This window comes from Marmota marmota, unplaced genomic scaffold (assembly GCF_001458135.2).
Source record: "Marmota marmota marmota unplaced genomic scaffold, marMar, whole genome shotgun sequence".
NCBI lineage: Eukaryota > Metazoa > Chordata > Mammalia > Rodentia > Sciuridae > Marmota > Marmota marmota.
Genome location: NW_025999960.1, coordinates 3,915,197 through 3,933,627, shown reverse-complemented (window position 1 = coordinate 3,933,627; position 18,431 = coordinate 3,915,197). Strand labels below are relative to the sequence as shown.

The following is an 18,431-nucleotide window of genomic DNA, read 5'->3' as shown; positions in this document are numbered from 1 at the left end:
GAAGAGCTGAAACAACGGATTGTTATTTTTTCCTTTTTAAAATCACACTTTGAGAGCACTACATCAAAAGTTCAAAGTAGAGCTGAGAAGTGGACTGAGACAAGTGACAAGTAAGTATGTTGAGGATTACACCCAGATTTTCAAGCATGCTTTTATTTAAATGTCTGGAACCTATGCAGACCAAGATTGAGCATCTTTACTGGTCATCTACAAATCCTCCTGTTGGTCCTGTTGCATTATTTTTTCCAGACTGTTTGGAGTCAACTTTTGTTTATAGTATCTATCACATTTATTTTATTTCCCTATGTAAATCCAATGTGTCAGTCCTGTTTTATAATAATTCTCAGTTTTATATCCTGCCTAGGAAGATGCCCTCCACACTGACATTTAATAAACATTCTCAGGAACTTTCTCCGTATGAGAATTCATTCTTTAATGATCCACTGAGTCCTTGTATTCTAGTGTAAAGTTAATGAAGGGAAGAGGAAAATATAAGATGAAAGAAAATATGTAGTATTAGAATAAGAGTGAAAGACTCTTTTTTTAATATATATTTTCTTAAGTTGTCTATGGATCTTTATTTATTTATATGCAGTGCTAAAAATCAAACCCAGTGCCTCATACATACTAGGCAACCACTCTACCACTGAGTTACAACCTTACGACCCCAGCCCAAGACTGAAAAACTCTTTATTTTTTAATGTTAAAGAGGGGGTTTCTTTTTGGTTTTTGCAGTGCTGGGCATCAGACCCAGGACCTTGTGCATGCTAGACAAATACTATATCACTGAACTATATCCCTATCCCACAGAAGCAGATTTAAAAGTAACACTAAGTTACTGAACTTTTCATTACCATATTGTTAATATTAAGAAGGAAAACAAAACCACAAATATTGATTTAATTGCAATGGGGTAAAAAAAAATTAATTTTAACTTAGGTAATTATTTCATGTGAGCCTTTTCCATAAAAGCTGTAAATTTCATATGATTCTGATATAATTTGTACCTAAATAGTTAATAGGGAATTACAGTAAACAGTTATTTTCCCTGGTGATATAAGAATAAAAATAACCAAAGGGAGAATTTTTACAGAGCTACATATAATAATAAATTTCAGATACTTGTCTAAGTTAGAAATGTCCTTGCTCACATACCACAAAATGGATGATTAGATTAGAGCCTGTACTTCTTAATACTTTATGAAAAGCCCATAAATAATATTTTTCTCCAAAAGTGACTTAGGAATTAGATCACAGACCCTGTAAGATTTCTGGTAACATTAAATTAGACAATTGAGTTCTCTTTCTTGAGCTAGCATACTTCGCTTACAAAGACAGACACAAAGTCTAGCACAACCATAGACACCTTCTTAGCATCTTTCTCCTTAGGCTTACTGGGGAGATAGAAGTAAACCTAGAATCTTCTCTCATTCACACTTGTCATTTCCTTGTAAATGCTGGAACTATTCCAAAGCAAAGAGCAGATGACAGCAAAGACTTCAAAAGATAATGGCTCCTAAGGAAGAGCAAAATGAGAAAAATATCCCACCAGCTATCAGAAACTTATCACACAAGTCTAATAATAATACAGTGTGGCATTTGCACAGGAATAGACCAACAAGCCATCGGAAAAGAATAATCCAAACAGGGACCTGTGCCTATGTAGAAACTTGATTTATGGCAAGGCATGTACTGAAGATTAGTGGAATAAAGCAGTTACCATTCAGTAAATATTGATGTTAAAAGAACTGGCTAGACAATTTTATGGGAGAGAAATTATAGGAAAAAATTCAATTATATTTCTAACTCATACCAAATATACAAAACAATTCCAGGGAGAATTGAACATTTAAATGTAAGAGATAAGGCATAAAATATTCAGAAAACAATACAGGTGAAAGTTTTTATAATCTCACAGTAGGAAAGGACTTCTTAAGAATCAAAACACATAATCTATAAGCACAAAAGAATAATAAATCAACCAAATTAAATTATGCACTTTTGGGCTGGTGTTGTAGTTCAGTGATAGAGTGCTCGCCTAGCACATATGACGCACTGGGTTTGATCCTTAGCACCACATAAAAATAAAAAATAAAGATATTGTGTTTATCTACAACTAAAAAATATTTTTTTAAAAAAATTATGCAACTTTTGTTCTTTGAAAGACACCACAGAAAGACTGAAAAGACAAATCAAAGACTAGGAAAGATATTTCCAACACATACACCTGAAAAAAAGCCTAGTATACTAGGCTCTTTCTCCTTTAGAAACAGAGATAGAGAAATGTACTGTTAGAAGGCCAATAGGGTAAAGGAAGGGGATCAAGGGGGAGGGGGGAGGGAGGGGCATGGGAAAGTACTGAGGAATCAAATCTGCCAAATTGTGCTATGTCCATGTGTAAATATACCACAACAAATCCTGTATTATTGTATATGTGTGTATGATTGTGTGCATTTATATATATATGTGTACATGTGTATGTGTGTGTACACATATATATAGTTTTTTTGGTACTGGGGATTGAACTCAGGGTGCTTTACACCTGAGGTACATTCCCAGCCCTTTTCATTTTTTATTTTGAGATACCATTTCACTAAGTTGCTGAGGCTGGTCTCAAACGTGCGATCCTCTGCTTCAGCATCCCCAGTTACTGGGATTACAGGCCTATGCCACCACACTCAGCTTATATATGTAATTACAATATATAAATTAAGATAATAATAATTAAAAGGAAATCAATAGAGTAGAACAAACAAACTCGGAGAGAGAGGAGGGGAGGAAAAGTGAAGGTATTAGGGAGTGAGACTGATCAAATCATGTGCACAAATGAATTTGGCATAATGATTTCCACCATTATGTATAATTATAATGCATAAATAAAAAATAAAATGCAAATCAACAAATCATGAGGTAGAAAAAAAAAGAAATATATTCCTAGAAATCAATAAGAAAAATCTAAACAACCCAATGGAAAAGGGGACAAAAGACATGAGAAGTATTTCGAGGAAGGAGAACCACAAATGCCCATTAACATGGAAGATGCTTAAGCTCATTAGTAATCATAAAAATCCCAACTAAAGCTACAGAAGGACCCTTTCACTTCTACCAGGTGAGGCAAAAAGTTCTGAAGTCGGACCATGTAAATCACTGACAAGGAGATGAAACCAATGGTGGCTTGTTCCTTACATATGCTACAGTGTTGTTTTACTGTAAGCTCAAATACAGTTTTTAGAATATCATCTGTGGTGGCTCTCTAGGTGGCCATGGCAGTGGGTTTCTACAAAGCAGGTCTGCACTTGCTTCTGACAGATGGCTGCAGGCATGATCAAACTGGGAGTACCCAAAAGGAAATTCTCACCATATTTTGGATTTTATCCCCTACACACATGCACAGGCGCACACGCTCAGTGTGAACAGTCGGCAAATCTTGGTGACAGCCAACTGGAGAGCTATGAAGCCAGAAGTTTCACAGAGTCCCCTGCTGGAGGAAGACAGTGCATCTGGTCTCCATGATACTGCATGTGTAATCCTCTGGGACCCTGTTTGTGGGGATTCTAAGCTTGGTCTTCTATTTCCTCTATCCGAAGTAGCCTATAGACAGATGCTCGATTTTACCTGATGTGGCAAATGCACTCAAGACTGCAGTCAGCCTGATGCCCTGCTGACTTCCAAGGGTTCCTGCTTTCACTCTCAGCTGCACCCTTACCTTAGTCGATTTCATTCATGCATCTTAAGAGCCAGTATTTTGTATTTCAATCAGTATTTTCCATTGTTGCCAGCCAGGAAAGCTAGCTGGACAACCTAAACCACTTTACTGACAGAATTAAGGTCAAAACTCACTGTTGTGAAACATAATCATATTACTTTCCTGCTCTGAAATCTTCAGTGCTTTTCCCATGGTATAGAGAAAAAAGTTCAAGCTTAGCACTTCCCGGAGAGGCCCAGCCCTGTTCAAGAGGCATGAGGGGAGCTGGCAGTGTGGCTCAGTGGTAGAGCGCTTGCCTGCAGGTGCAAGGCCCTGAGTTCATTCTCCAGGATCACAAAAAAAAAAAAAAAAAAAAAAAAAAGAACAAAGGCTTGAGGAAAACTTTCCCAGAGGAGAAGCAAAATGGAAATTGAACTGAATCAGCAGCAACTCAAGAGGAAAAACAAGAGAGTGTAGGAAAACAGCAATGAATCCTAATTAGCAAATTCCATAGCAAAGGAATATTCAAGCCTAGGAAGGCAGAGCTCAGTGTCAGATCAGCAAGTGAGAAGCCAAGACTGCAGGGCGAGAAAGCTTCTCAAGGCCAAGAGAGTCAAGACTCAGAGCGCAGTGGGGGAGACCAGGCCCATCATTAGCAATATTGGCCCAACTACTCAGAAGGCCAGTGGGCACCGAGGATACAAACTGAAGGGCCAACTGGGTGACATGGTCATAAAAGGAGTAAGATAAATCTGCCACCTTCCAATTCACAGAAGCCCCAGAGGCTCAAGCAAACCCTCAAACACACCAGAAGGCCTGAGAGCAGCGCCTACCTCCAGGTCCGTGTTAGGTGGAGGTAGTTCTCACCATGACACTGAGCTTGGCCTTCACAGGCAAAGCCTCCCAACCATGGCCAACCTCATCGCTGTCAGCCGGGCTAAGGCCTTGGCTGGCAGGGACTGACAAACCGCTCAGCACCAGGCCTTCGCCATCTGGCCCCACACCACCTCTCCTGGCTCACCTCTACCTCTCCTGTTCCATCTACCACCTCCTGCCACAACACACAGGCTGACAAGCAGCAATCACTCCAGGCTTCCCTCCTGCACAAGCAGCTCCCTCTTCCTGAATGACTCGGCCCCTCTTCTCTCCCTGGAAAATCCCGACTCATTCTTCAAAGCTCCCTCAAATGTTGCCTTGATTCCTGTAAGTCGAGTTTGTATCACTCCGCTTTGGGGTTCTGTCAAGTATAGCCAACACATTAGTTTTAAGATTATTTTTAATCATGATTTATTAGCAGTATTCATACCATCACATTCATCACTCACTGAATGCTTAGCATGCATCAGGTGCTGTATTAAATGCTTTACATGTTTTTTTTTCTCTACCACGACCTGTTAACATTGTCCCCAATTTTACAGAAGAGGAAACAGGTTCACAGAGTTTGAAGTATTCACCTAAAATTACACAGCTACTGAAAGGATTCAAACATGGTTTGTTGTGACTCAAAAGTTCATGATCTTTTCAATTAAATAACATAATCAACTTTGTTTATCTCCGCTGCCTCCAACAATAACTTAAAAGGCTATGCCTTCCTCCTTGTTATACACAGTACAATGCCTGACATAGAGCTGATGCTCTCAAAATATTTCATACATGAATGAATACATCACCAGCATTCTAGAACATGAACTGTATCTCAGAACTGATAACACGATGTTGCAACTGTCTTTATCTCACCCTCAACTAGAATATACTGGATGGCTCATATTGTCCAGAATGATAGGCAGAGAGAGGTCAGCTAGATGAAGACTCAGGTACAAGGAATCAGGCAGGTCAGCATAATGTCTGTTTAGCAAATTGGTTTAATCTAGTAAAACAAGTACTTACTTTTAAAAACAAGTGGGGTATTCTAATCTCCTTTCAAAATAACTGGCTATCTCAATCACTTCATTTTTATCTTTTCCTAGCCCAATTCAATACAATGCCATAGAAGGGATGAAAGAATTCACAAACCTCATGGACTACTGGGTTGATTAAACTCCTTTTCTCTGAAGGAGGTTCCAGTCTTGCTCCATTCTATACAATTGGGGAAAGTAAGTAGGTGCAGAGCCCCATGACTCCTTCAATTAAATCCTCCAGAAGTTTCCCACATTCGGAGCAAAAGCCAAAGTCCTGATAACAACCTAAACCCTGCTACATAATTTGAACCTCTGTTTCCTCTGTGGTCTCATCTACATTCACCCCATGGCTTGATCCCGGCCAGCCCCTGGTCTCCTTGCTGTTCCTTCTGAATGAAGCCACCTCTGAACATCCTTTTAGAACACTGAAGGCACAAAATACATCATTGCTATAGGGAAGACTGAATGAACCGTCTCATCTTTACATCATGACCTGTTGGCTCATTGCCATTTACTCTGATGTCCATTTTCCAAATTTCTGAATCACATTAGCATCACAAATTTAAATAAATCTTTAATTTTTTTTTTCACTTGGAATTGATCAGTGATGACTGAAATGTCATGGGTTGAGAGTTTTTCCATTGCTTTTATCAGAAATGACTTACAGTGACCATTATCTAAAAATGTAATTTTAGTTTTGAGACCCTGTTCTAAATTTTAAGAAATAACAGCTTGTATTATACCAAGCACTTTAGTGTGATTTGCCAAGATATATTATTTATTTTGCTACAACTAAAAAAAAAAAAACACATTCAATTGTAAAACTTGATGGAAAATAACTACAGTAATTAGACAACCTGAGAATTTTCTTTGAAAGGATTCTAGTTTTGAAATATTTTAAAATATTGATTTAAAAGGACCTTCTTGTTTGTTTAGATCCCTGGAAGTAAGATCACTAAACTACAGTTAGTTACCAGCTACCAACATTAACAAATTATCCGAGTCAATTTTTTTAAAATATCCAAAGAGCCAACAGAAAAAGCTACTTACTTACAACTGGTTTGGGAGTGCAGGGTCCTCCTTCCCTCCCTCTTCCCCCCCCCCTCTCTCTAGTATCCTCCCTCCCTCCCTTCCTCCCCTTTCTCCCCCTCCCCTTTTTCTTCCTAATTATATTCTGATATTTTGAGCTTAAAGGCTCTGAGCACATAAGCCATAGAAAAAAACAAACCAGCTTGTGATTTAAAGGGGGGAAAGTGGCCATGCATGCCAATATCTCCACCTCAAAAGAGAAGTCATGGACAAGATCAAGCTCATTCTGTCTCCATCTAGTTACCTCACCCGAGGTCAACTTGGGAAAATCACCTACAGCCATCTTGAAAATTGCAATCAGTGAGGCTTATCAACAGGCCCATCCATGTCACAATGTAAATCTTTTTCCATTTCAAAAATTGATGGCTAAGGGCTCTTGAGTGGTGGCATTTGATTCCACATTACTCTGCAGTATGTAAGCAAAAACAAAGACCCATGATTCTGAACCTTCTATTACAGACCCACGCCACACTGTGAAAGAAAACATTCCTCAGGAAATTGCTAGTGTTATTGCCTTCTTCCCATCAATGTAAACAGCTTTCCTATTTTCCATTCTAGATTTAAAGATAGGAACATGGCAGTTAAACATTACATTTTAGAGTAGTGCTTTTTCTCCTTAAAATAATATTTGAAAACAGCATGCATAACCAAAAGAACAACTGAAATAACCCATGAGTTAAAGACCAATCCCTCAAAGAAATTCTTTAATATTCTATTTACAACCTTGTAAAGTTATCATAAACAACTGCAAACAGAATTAAGCCAACAGAGCAGATATAACAAAGGAGACAAATAACTGGGTTGGGGGCTACTGGGGGTTGAACCCAGGGTCGCTTTTCCACTGAGCTACATCCTTGGTCCTTTTTTATTTTAACATAGGGACAGTCTCCCTAAGTTGCCGAGGGTCTTGATAAATTGCTGCAGCTGGCCTCGAATTTGTGCTCCTCCTGCCCCAGCCTCCTGAATCACTGGAATTACAGGCATGTGCCACTGTCCTGAGACAAATAACATTTAAAAGAAATTTTAAACAACCCTCAAGAATGGAACATTAAATGCAGTCAAATTTAATCTTATCTCCCTGTCTAATGCAGCTAAGTTTTTGGTGGGGTTTATTGGTTTTCAAAAAGCTTTACAGTAGCTTCATTTCCACAAAGTAAAGAAAACAAGTTTTAAAAGACCATGCAATCAAGGGTTATTATAAGCTCATAACTTCCCAGCTTTTCTTACTGAACACTTCTATTCCCATGGAGTCATTTAATCCTGGAGTTGAAAATATGCAGAAGAGACGTTCTCAGCACCAATTAATGACAGGGGATAAACATACTGAAGCCCAGATACACCTCCAGTGTCTGACTCAGCTGTGCTGGAGTGGGGTTCAAGTAGCAGTATTTTGATAAATACCACGTGGTCTTAACATTATACTAGTTCCCATCAAATCTTCTAAGAAAAGACCTTGGGGATATCTAGGCTCTGCTGAAAAACTTCCCATGTTGAGACCTGATACCTCATTAGAAAAATTCAAAGGCAATGCACTACTTTAACTTTTTTCCTGGGTCAGGGGGCAGTACCAGGGATTGAACTCAGGGGCACTTGACCACTGAGCCACATCCCCAGGCTTATTTTGTATTTTATTTAGAAACAGGGTCTCACTGAGTTGCTTAGCGCCTCATTTCGGTTGCAAGCTTTGAACTTGCGATATTCCTGCCTCAGCCTCCCCAGCTGCTGAGATTACAAGCGTGCACCACCACCCCCAGCAGTAGCAATGCACTGCTTTGAAGAATAATTATTTTTCAACAAGAAATGGCTATTTTTACACAGTTTAGAAAGTGATCATTGCCCCTTAACAATAGCAATAGAGTTCCAAGATCTCTGCACTAGTCCCTCTTCCTAAAAATCACTTTGTCTAATCTCCACATGCCTAGCTCCAGCTCCTTGTTCTCTCAGGTCTGGGCTCAAATGTCACCTCCCTGGGATACTGTGCCCTATCACACTTTTCCCAAGCCAGTCTCTGCTCACTAAGGGCACTTCTCTCATCTGAAGTGTGATTCTATCTGTTGACTCTCCTTGGGTGCCAGATGCAACACTGTATCTTCAGCGAGTGGCACACTGTCCAACAAATAGCCACTCAATACAGATTTCTGAATGAATAAATGAGAGAACAAGAGATAATGAGCAGTCTAATGCAAAGAGAAAAACTCAAATTGCCAGGCACAGTGGCACACACCTCTAATCCCAGCCACTGGCAGGCTGAAAAAAAGGATTGACCAAGGCCAGCCTGGGCAACTTAGCAAGATCCTGTTTCAAAATAAAAAGCTCAGTGGTAGGGCAGTCCTGGGTTCGATCTTAATTTTGTCTTTTTTTTTTTTTAAGAGAGAGAGAGAGAGAGAGAGAATTTTTAATTTTTTTTTTTTTTTTTTTAGTTTTTGGCAGACACAACATCTTTGTACGTGGTGCTGAAGATCAAACCCGGGCCGCAAGCATGCCAGGCAAGCGTGCTACCCCTTGAGCCACATCCTTAGCCCCTCGATCTTAATTTTGTAGACAATGTAATGAAATCCCAAAAGGAAAAGATGCCAGTCTCCAATTTTATTTTGTAAGGAGTGTGACACTTTTGCTGACATTTTCCTATTTTCCACCCTTTTCTCCCCACCTTTGTGAGATGTTGTATTAAGATCCTAATCAACGATCTCAGAACCCAACTATCAGAGAGCAAAGATGGATAATGAAATAAGGTCCAATTGCCTGAATCATCCTGGCTTCTCACCAAGATCCAGAATGGACAGGATGTGATCACACTGCAGGACCAGCTTGGCTGACCGTGGAAATCCGCCAGGTATTCTGCTGATACATGTAGTGCCATCACCAGCCAACGAGGCAAGGAAGCAAAATCACTGCTAATTCACCCACAAAACCGTCCACCTTTTCCCTTGGTGTTATCACACAAGCTTACTATGGGGACGACCAAATTCCACCAGTTTCTTTGACATACACCTATGTTTCTTTCCTTCTCAGTACCCAGATAAGTAGACCCTGGGCCACTTTCCCCAGCCCCAGCTTCCAGAGTCACCTACCCTCTCTGAGTCTCTTTACTTTTCTTCCCTAATCAGCCCTATTTTCTTCACACTTAAAACATCAGGATCTTGTCTGATTTTTTTTTTTTTTTTTTAAAGATAGAGTGAGAGAGGGAGGGAGAGAGAGAGAGAGAATTTTTTTTTTTAATATTTATTTTTTATTTCTCGGCGGAAACAACATCTTCGTTTGTATGTGGTGCTGAGGATCGAACCCGGGCCGCACGCATGCCAGGCGAGCGCGCTACCGCTTGAGCCACATCCCCAGCCCCTTGTCTGATGTTTTAAGGCACAGTGATACATACTTGTAACCCCAGCAACATGGGAGGCTGAAGCAGGAGGATCTTAACTTTGAGGGCAGCCTCAGCAACTCAACGAGACCCTATCTCAAAAATAAAATTTAAAGCTGGGCCCAGTGGTACACTCCTATAACCTCAGCAGCTTGGGAGGCTGAGGCAGAAGGATCTCAAATTCAAGGCCAGGCTCAGATATTTAGTGAGGTCCTAAGAAACTTAGGTCCTAAGCAGCTTAGATTCTAAGCAAGTTTATCCAAAAAAAAAAAAAAAAAACATGAATTAAAAGGACTCATAAAACCTACGCAACAATTTTGCCCTCTAAAAGTGCTCTTTCCCATAGTATCTGCCTTTGTAAATGGAACCACCTTCTGTCATCCTGAGCTTCTCAACTCCACCTTCTTTGCTCACTTTCCACGCCAGTCATATCCAACACTGTATTCTATCCTGACTCCTAAATAGCTCTTAGATGTGTCTCCTCTTCCCCATCCCCACTGCCACTGCCCGCCCCACTACACAGAATCTACCCTCTATGACCATCGCCATGACCTTCGAAGCTGCACTTGTGGCCCTGGTCAAGACATTTCACCTCTGATGTAACATGGTTCACTGAAAAGAAAGTGGGCTTCTTAAACCACTTAGTTCTGTGCCCTTGAGAAGGGCCCTTGACCTCTCCAAGACCCAGTACACACAGTATCTACTTTGTACAGGGACTGCTGTTAAGAATCAGAGACACGGCCTACAAAGCACCTAGACCTAAGGGAGCCTGTTATCTAGTTCAGTGCTTTCTTATTTGTATTATTTTCTTATCTATAAAAATGAGTAATAAGTCTCTGAATAATTTCGAAGATTCAATTAGATGAGGTGTGAGGCATCAAACACAGCTACAGTGTCATTTCCTGGGGGTGGCTCCCCATTCCCAAGACAAAACAAGGCCAGCACCCTTTCCCAACTGTATCTCTGGCACTTGACTTCATATCCCTTCTCCTTCTTAATGAGTTGTTTAATGGTAAGACTTTGCATCTCTTCATACCCTTCTCTCCTTCAAAGCCACAATTACAGGTAAAACTTTATGTGTGAGAAAGTCCTTTACCACATATTTCAACATGCAAGTAATTATCACATTTTCAAATTTGGAAAGCAATATCCATAAGTGCAAGTGTATTTAAGGGGATGACAGGGCAGAATATTTTTAAGCCAGAAATTGTAAAAAATTTCAAACTATAGCTGGTATACATATTCACAAAAACATGGTAAAGATGATGAAAGATTATAAAAATCTTGCTTAAATCATATCTGAGAAATAACTTTGTCAGAGATGACTCCTTGAGTTGAAATAAAAAGGACAGATGGAGCTGGGTGTGGCCACACACATCTATAATCACAGTAGCTCAGGAGGCTGAGGTAGAGGGTTGTGAATTCAAAGCCAGCCTCAGGAATTTAGGGAGGCCCTAAGCAACTCAGATAGACCCTATCTCTAAATAAAATATATATTTTAAAAAAGGCTAGACAAATGGCTCAGTGGTTAAGCACCCCTGGATTCAATTCTAGGTACCAAAAAAAGAAAGAGAGATGGTATAAATCTGACAAAACAGGTTAAAAAAGACAGAGATGATTGAAAGTGATTGATTATTGAGGTTGTTTGTAACAGTCCCCAAAGTGTATGTCAGTAATATTTTAGATTTTTTAATTAATGTGATAATAAATGCAAATATTTCTTCTTTAAAAACAGAGAACAAGATGTGATGGTGCATTTCCATAATCCCAGCAACTTGGGAGGTTAAGATAGGAGGCTTACAAGTTCGAGGCTAGTCTCAGCAATTTAGTAAGGCCCTAAATACCTTAGTGAGACCCTCAAAATAAAAAAATAAAATGGGCAGGGGCATAGTTCAGTGGTAAAGCACCCCTGGGTTTAATCCTCAGTACCAAAAAAAAAAAAAAAAAGTAAGAGAAAAAAACCAGGTGGGTGGCACACACCTGTGACCCCAGCTACTCAGGGAGGCTAAGGCAGGAGGATCACAAGTTGGAGACCAGCCACAGCAACTTAAGAAGACCAAGTCTCAAAACAGAAAATGAAAATTTAAAAAAGAGTTAGGGGTGTAGCTCAGTGGGAAAGTGCCCCTGGGTTCAATACCCAGTACTTCTAAGTAAATAAATAAAGTAAGTAAAAGAGAAATTAAAATAAAAATTTAGATATATCAATTAAGTCTTAACTTTTTCTTCACATTTATTCACATAGATTGGAAAAGAAATCAGAGAAATTTTTCTCCATATGATTTTGTGATTTAGAACGTACAGATATAAAAAGAAGCTAACAATCTTTCTAAGCATGTGAAAAATAAAAACTAATTCTGTTTAAAGAGGAATACAAGCAATTTAAATGACTTTCCTCAGATCCCTATGTAACAATCTCTAAAACTGCAGAAGTAAATGTTTATATTTGAACAATTTAACTACGGCCCTGAAAAGCTGCTCAATGCCCAGAAAGTACTTCTTCAGCAGCTGGTACCTACCCTGGTTGAGAAAACAAGGCAGAAAATGAGTTGAAGATTCCTAGAATATTGTCTAGTGTAGCCTAGCTGCAGAACGCTCCTAAGACTGTCACACGACATGTCTTCTAAAATGCTACCAGTAGATGCTGAATCACTCTTTTCTAGGGGATCTTGCTAAATTTTTTTATTTCCAATTTTGACCATTCTGAAGTAAAAGAAAAATTTCAAATTTAAAATTTGGAGTCTTTTATGGATGTATATTTATAGTGTTACTTATTTTAGAACCATGACTCTTCTTCAAACACTGTTTTGGCCTGGGAGACAGACACAGCACTGATTTGCACATATCCCAAACATATCATCAACCAGGCCCTGAGCATAACCAGGCAGGTGTGCCCCTGGGACCACTGAAGAACAAACACTATTTGTGAAATCATAAAACCATGGTCAAGTATTCTAGTGAACGTGATGCTGCCGCAAGTATAAGGAAATGGAGAACATTATCATGATGTCAGACATTCTCTCTCTTTTTTTTTTTTTTAGATCCTTGGTACTTTTTCTTCAATTGTGTTCCTCTGTGAACACAACTGTAGCAGTCTTGTAATTCACCACAAGGCAAAGTCCTAAACAATATCAGACCAGACTAAAAAGCAATTGGGCTGAGAGAAGAAATAACTAGAAAAATATTAATGAATTTTTTTTTCTGTTATTTCCTTCAGGCCACATTTCTCCCCTGCAATACTGTCACAGCACTACCTAGTCTGGGAAGGAGGTTGGCAACACTGTTGGGTACTCACTGTAGAAAACAAAATGATTTTCAAAAGCTAAGTCATGATGCTAAACTGCAAGTTACTAATGTCCAAAATGAATTCAGTGCACTAGTTTCTGTTGATATTTCCCATAAACTATTCCGGTTATTTTTCAATGAATCATTTCTGCTGAAAGAACCTAGAAATAAGCCAGAGTCCTTTTATACTTGGCTTTTTAGTTTTAATGCAACAATACTGTTTTCTCTATATTCCTGAGAAATCAGAGCAGTCACAAAATGTTTTTAAAAAATGGCTTCCGTGTGACATCATCGCTGGAATATCTCAGTTTGCACAAGTATTTGGGATGGACTTTAGAGACAGAAAATATTACTTGAGACTGATTTAGCTCACTGAAGTAATGCTCCCAACTAAAGTACATAAACTTATTTAAAGGATAAAAATAAGTTTATGTACTTTATAACCAAATATAATGATTGCTTTATTACCCTAAGATACATTTTCAGATAACTGTGCCAATTCATTAGGAACCACAAATTGTATTTTGTTTATGCTAAAGGTAACTCAAAATACATATATGAATAAATACCATTTGGTAAAAATAATCCTGATCATTTTTTTTAACCTTCTGATATACAGAACTAAATTGCCTTAAATTTCTATAGAAAAAAATATAATTGGTGTTTGTATTATTCTGCAATAAGCAGCCACTGTTATATTATTGCCACGAAATTTTTTCCCATTTTCTCATTGCTGATGATGACACTGTTACAGGTAGTTACTCCCTACACTTCCTACTTTCTTAGTCTCTCTCTGACACTAACCAATATGGACTAGTGAATACTTGAAAAAGGTATCTTCTTCCAGTATAAACTGATTCTTTTATAAACTATCTATTGTATACCCTCTATGAGTTAAGCTTTGGTTAAAGATTTTGGATGCAATGTTCATTAAGATAGATTTCTTCAGGTTCATTATATTAAATGAAATAATCCAGGCACAGAGAGATGAATATCATAATCTCATTCATATGTATAATAAAAAAAAAGTTAATCTCATAGAAGTAGAGAGTAGAAGGGTAGTCACCAAAGGCTAGGGGTGTTGAGGGAAAGGAAACTGGGGAGACACTGATCAAAAAAAGACATAATTACAGTTAGATAGGAGGATTAAGTTCAAAAGATCTATTACACAGCATGGTGACTATAGTTAATGATGATATATTTCTTGGAAAGTGCAGAGAATTGGTGTTAAGAGTTACCACAAAAATGATTGCTATGTGAGGTAATGCATGTGTCAATTAGCTAGATTTAACCATCTCACCGTGTATATATACTTCAAAACATCACATCATGCATGATAAGTACATATAATGTTGTCCATCAAGTTTGAATAAATAAATAAATAAATAAATAAATAAATAAATGGCAGGTTCCCTGACTTAAGAGCTCATGGTCTATTAAAGGCAAAAGACAACTGCGTTAAGATTTTCCACGCAGAGTAAGCGCAATGACACAGAAATATCCCTAGAAGGATTGTTTGAATCAAGCAGGAAGGTCAGCTACAGTTATATTTCATGTCATGAAATAAATCCACCTCCTTTATCACAAAGGTGATGCCCTAATACTGTCTGGTTTCCACTTCTCCATCTTGGCAAAGCACTGTTGATAGGTGAAAACAACATCAAAATATCTCTGAGAATCACAGTCATAGTCCTGTTCCCGTACTTCATAAGGTTCAGCATCACATCAGACTAACAACTAATCTAAGTTGGAAAATATAAACAAGTCCAGTGGTTGTTAAGAATAGGCATGCATATACCAAGAAAAACATAAGCCATGAATTTACAGCCTGGTACACAAATACTGTATTTCTAGTTGAGGTTTTTAAACCATATTATCACATCTATTTTTTGGTTGTTTACTATCTGAATAAAAGTAAGCTATCTGAAAGTATAAATGCTTACCATATTATGTGCTAAATTAGAAGGCAGGTTGATTAGATACATCATAAATCAAGTCTTTTAGTTATAAAAACACACAAATAAGGCCTTCCCCTCCCCTAAAATAAATTTACATTATAAGAAAAACATTTTTGAAGGTATGTGCATAACATTTAAAATGCTAATACGCACCCAAAAATAAAGACTTGACATACAGAAAAGCAGTGCATATGTACACTAAAATTTATAATTGGTGACTTGCTACTCATAGTGCCTACAGAATCAGGTAAAAGAGACTGAGTGCTTTAAACAATATATATGTTCTCACAAGTGCTTGATAGAAAATCAAAGCACATTCATGATTTTCTTCCAATACATCAGTCTTTAAAAGAAGCCAAAGACCAAAGACAACAAACAGTATACATGGCCCATTTGTGTATTCTGCTTTTATAAATATGGTCATTTTAACCTGAAGAGCCTCATTTGAAATGCAGGGCTACCCACATATTTGATATATACCATTTTTTCAGACCATCTGAAGGCCATTCAATTTCCCCATGGTCAGGGTGACCTCATAAGACTTGGGCATGGCCCAGCCTGGCTCAGAGGTGAAATCAAGGCAGCAAGATCACCCAGCAAAGTTGTTTTGCTCTAACAGCCCTGTAACAAGAATGACCAAAGCCAAGGAGAATGAAGAAGATTGCCCAGCCTTTGTCAAATGGAATTGCCAGTTCTCCCAATGACAATTCCCTACCTCACTAGGAAGCAGTTGCATTTAGCAAAAAGCTAAGGTACTACTGATTCTACATCTTGAAACTGTGGGTCTTCAGGCACAAACATACTGGTCATCTGTGTGGATTGTGGGATTGTTACTGAAACCTGGGTTTGAAATAACAGTTTTGAGAAGTTTGATCTATCCATTCCAACCCGGTTCTATATGGCCTTAGAGAGCTAATACTTGAGGACTCCAGTGAATGTCCCTCCCCCACAGGCTAAACAGCCAGGGCCTCCAGAATTTCAGCTGAGACATTCATTTCTTGGGCAATTTTTCTCTTGGGGTGGAAAACAATGGACTCTTTCCATTTTTTTTTTTTTTCTTGTCAACAAAGGACTCTAAGATGAAGTCCTTTCAATTGCATCCTTTCCGACTTCTTTATAAATGACGAGTGGGCCAGGGGAGTGGGGGGAGCGGCCGAGCAGGGAAGAGGTGACAGGCAACTCACCTCCTTCAGCTGCTCCAGCTCCTGTTTGAGGCTGTCGTACTCAGCCTCCAGCTCGTCATACTGCTGTTTGAGGGTCAGCTTCTCTTCCAGTACCACCAGCCCGTACTCAGCAGCCTGGATCTTCTCGTGGGTCGTCTCTGTGAGCTCCTTGGTCAGCCTCTCTATCTCGGTCTTATAATGGTCCACCGTCTGCAATACCTCTTCTGCGGCCATAGCCCCGGTGGATGGAGGCAGGTGGGGGTGACCGGGTCGGGGAGATGGGTGCAAAACAGGCGGGGAACGGGAGAAGCAAATGGGGAGGGGAAGCAAAAATGGAAAAGAAAAAGTGTGCCTGGATGAATGAGCAAAGCAATACCCTGACGGCTCTGCTGGCCGAGGCAGCTACACTGCCCGAGAAATTGACGCGAAATGCAACATGGAGAATGTAGGCGAGAGGCTCAGGGGCGAGGCGGCAGCTGCTGCGGCATGTGTCCTCTGGGCCGGCCCCTGCGTGCGGTCAGCAGCGGTGCGGCATGGCCTGGGCTGCGGCGGCCGGGGAAGGCGAGGGGCTCCGGATCCCGTTATTCAGAGGCGCGGGGCCGCCATGTCTCTCGGCAGCGTCACTGCAGTCTCCCCCTGGGTCTAGCGCGCTCCGGCTCCAAGCTCGCTCGCTCGCTCGCTCCACCTGCTCCCTCTGGCCCTACAGCAGCCGGTGCGGAATGATGCAGTCTAGGGCCCTTCCCGCCTGCCCTCGGCTCCAGGCAGGGGGCGGGGAGCGGATGGAGTCAGCGCGGGGGGAGGAGGGAAGGACCAGACGGAAACGTCCCGAGGCGCCTCCCGCCAGGCGCGCAGGCTGCCACCACTGGCTGCACCGCCCGGCGCGCGAGACGGAGGCCGACCTGGCGGGGAGGCATCGGGAAGCTAGGAAAGCCCGGCGCTTGCGCCCGGCCCGGCTTTGCTGAAGCAGGAGTACCTTCCAGAGCCTTGTCCCCTGAACTTCGAAGCCCCCGAGGGTGGTGTGGGCGCCCCAACTATCTCGCTGCCATGTGGGCAAAGCTCAGGAAACTGCCTTGGTGCCTTCTCCAAGGGAACGCAAACAAAATCAGCATGGTCAGGGTCCCCCACGCAACCTTCTTCCCGACCCGTGGGACCTCTGGCTCAAAGTAACCTTTCCTAGCTTCCTACATCCTAATAAATGCTGCTTCCAAAGCTTCCTAGCTGTGGCCCCTAAGACACTTGCCCTCCCTCATCCTCTTCTCCCTGCGCCTCACCCCCTCTAGTCTTGCCGGGTCAACCAAACTCGCCACTAAAGAGCCTTACCATCCCCCCTCAAGACAGGCTTCCCTAAAATTGTTTTCCTTGCTGGGCATGGTGGCACTTGCCTGTAATCCCAGCGACTGGGAAGGCTGAGGCAGGAGAATCACAAGTTTGAAGCCGGCCTGGGATACCTGGGGAGATCCAGTCTCAAAAAGTAGGGCTGGGAATGGCACTTGGTGGTTTAAAAAAAAAAAAAAAAAAATGAGTTCAATCCCCACTACACACACACACACACACACACACACACACACACACACACACGATTGCTTGCCTTCAACCTTTTCTGGTCCAGTTTATCACAGGATCATTGTCTACTCTGGAAAATACCATTATAATGCATGTACCAAATAAGCCTTTAGGCACTATTTCCTCCCAATGGTTCTTCCATCGAGGCACCTTACTCTATTTCATTAAAGAATGAAAGAAATGTCCATGAAACTCCCTTTACAAGGTATCTATAATACCCTACAACAAACACTGTAAATATAAGAGCAAAGAGTTCATGAGATCATGCGCCAAGCCTTCTTCTGAGTTTGTTATATCAAATTTCTTCAGTTCTTACAAGGATTCTGTGATGTAGGAGCCACTGTCTCCAATGTATAGGTGGTGAAAGAAAGTCACAGGAAGGTTGGGTGATTTGCTTCAAGTCAGGCAACTCTTTGAAGCGATGAAGCCCTAAAA

The 18,431-nt window shown here is 40.5% G+C and overlaps 1 protein-coding gene across 5 annotated transcripts in view; it reads right to left on the bottom strand.

Moving 5' to 3' along the window:
- Nucleotides 1-17,294, bottom strand: part of Bicd1 (BICD cargo adaptor 1) — a 230,738-nt gene extending 213,444 nt beyond the window's left edge. For 2 of the 5 annotated variants that reach the window (XM_048802509.1, XM_048802510.1), the window contains exon 1: nucleotides 16,455-17,285. In XM_048802509.1, coding sequence (XP_048658466.1) covers nucleotides 16,455-16,667 — 213 coding nt within the window. In that variant the 5' untranslated portion in view covers nucleotides 16,668-17,285. Of the gene's footprint in view, nucleotides 1-16,454 lie in introns of all 5 variants that reach the window. The other 3 variants (XM_048802507.1, XM_048802508.1, XM_048802511.1) reach the window with 3 other exon arrangements.
- Between the last annotated feature and the right edge of the window lie 1,137 nt (nucleotides 17,295-18,431).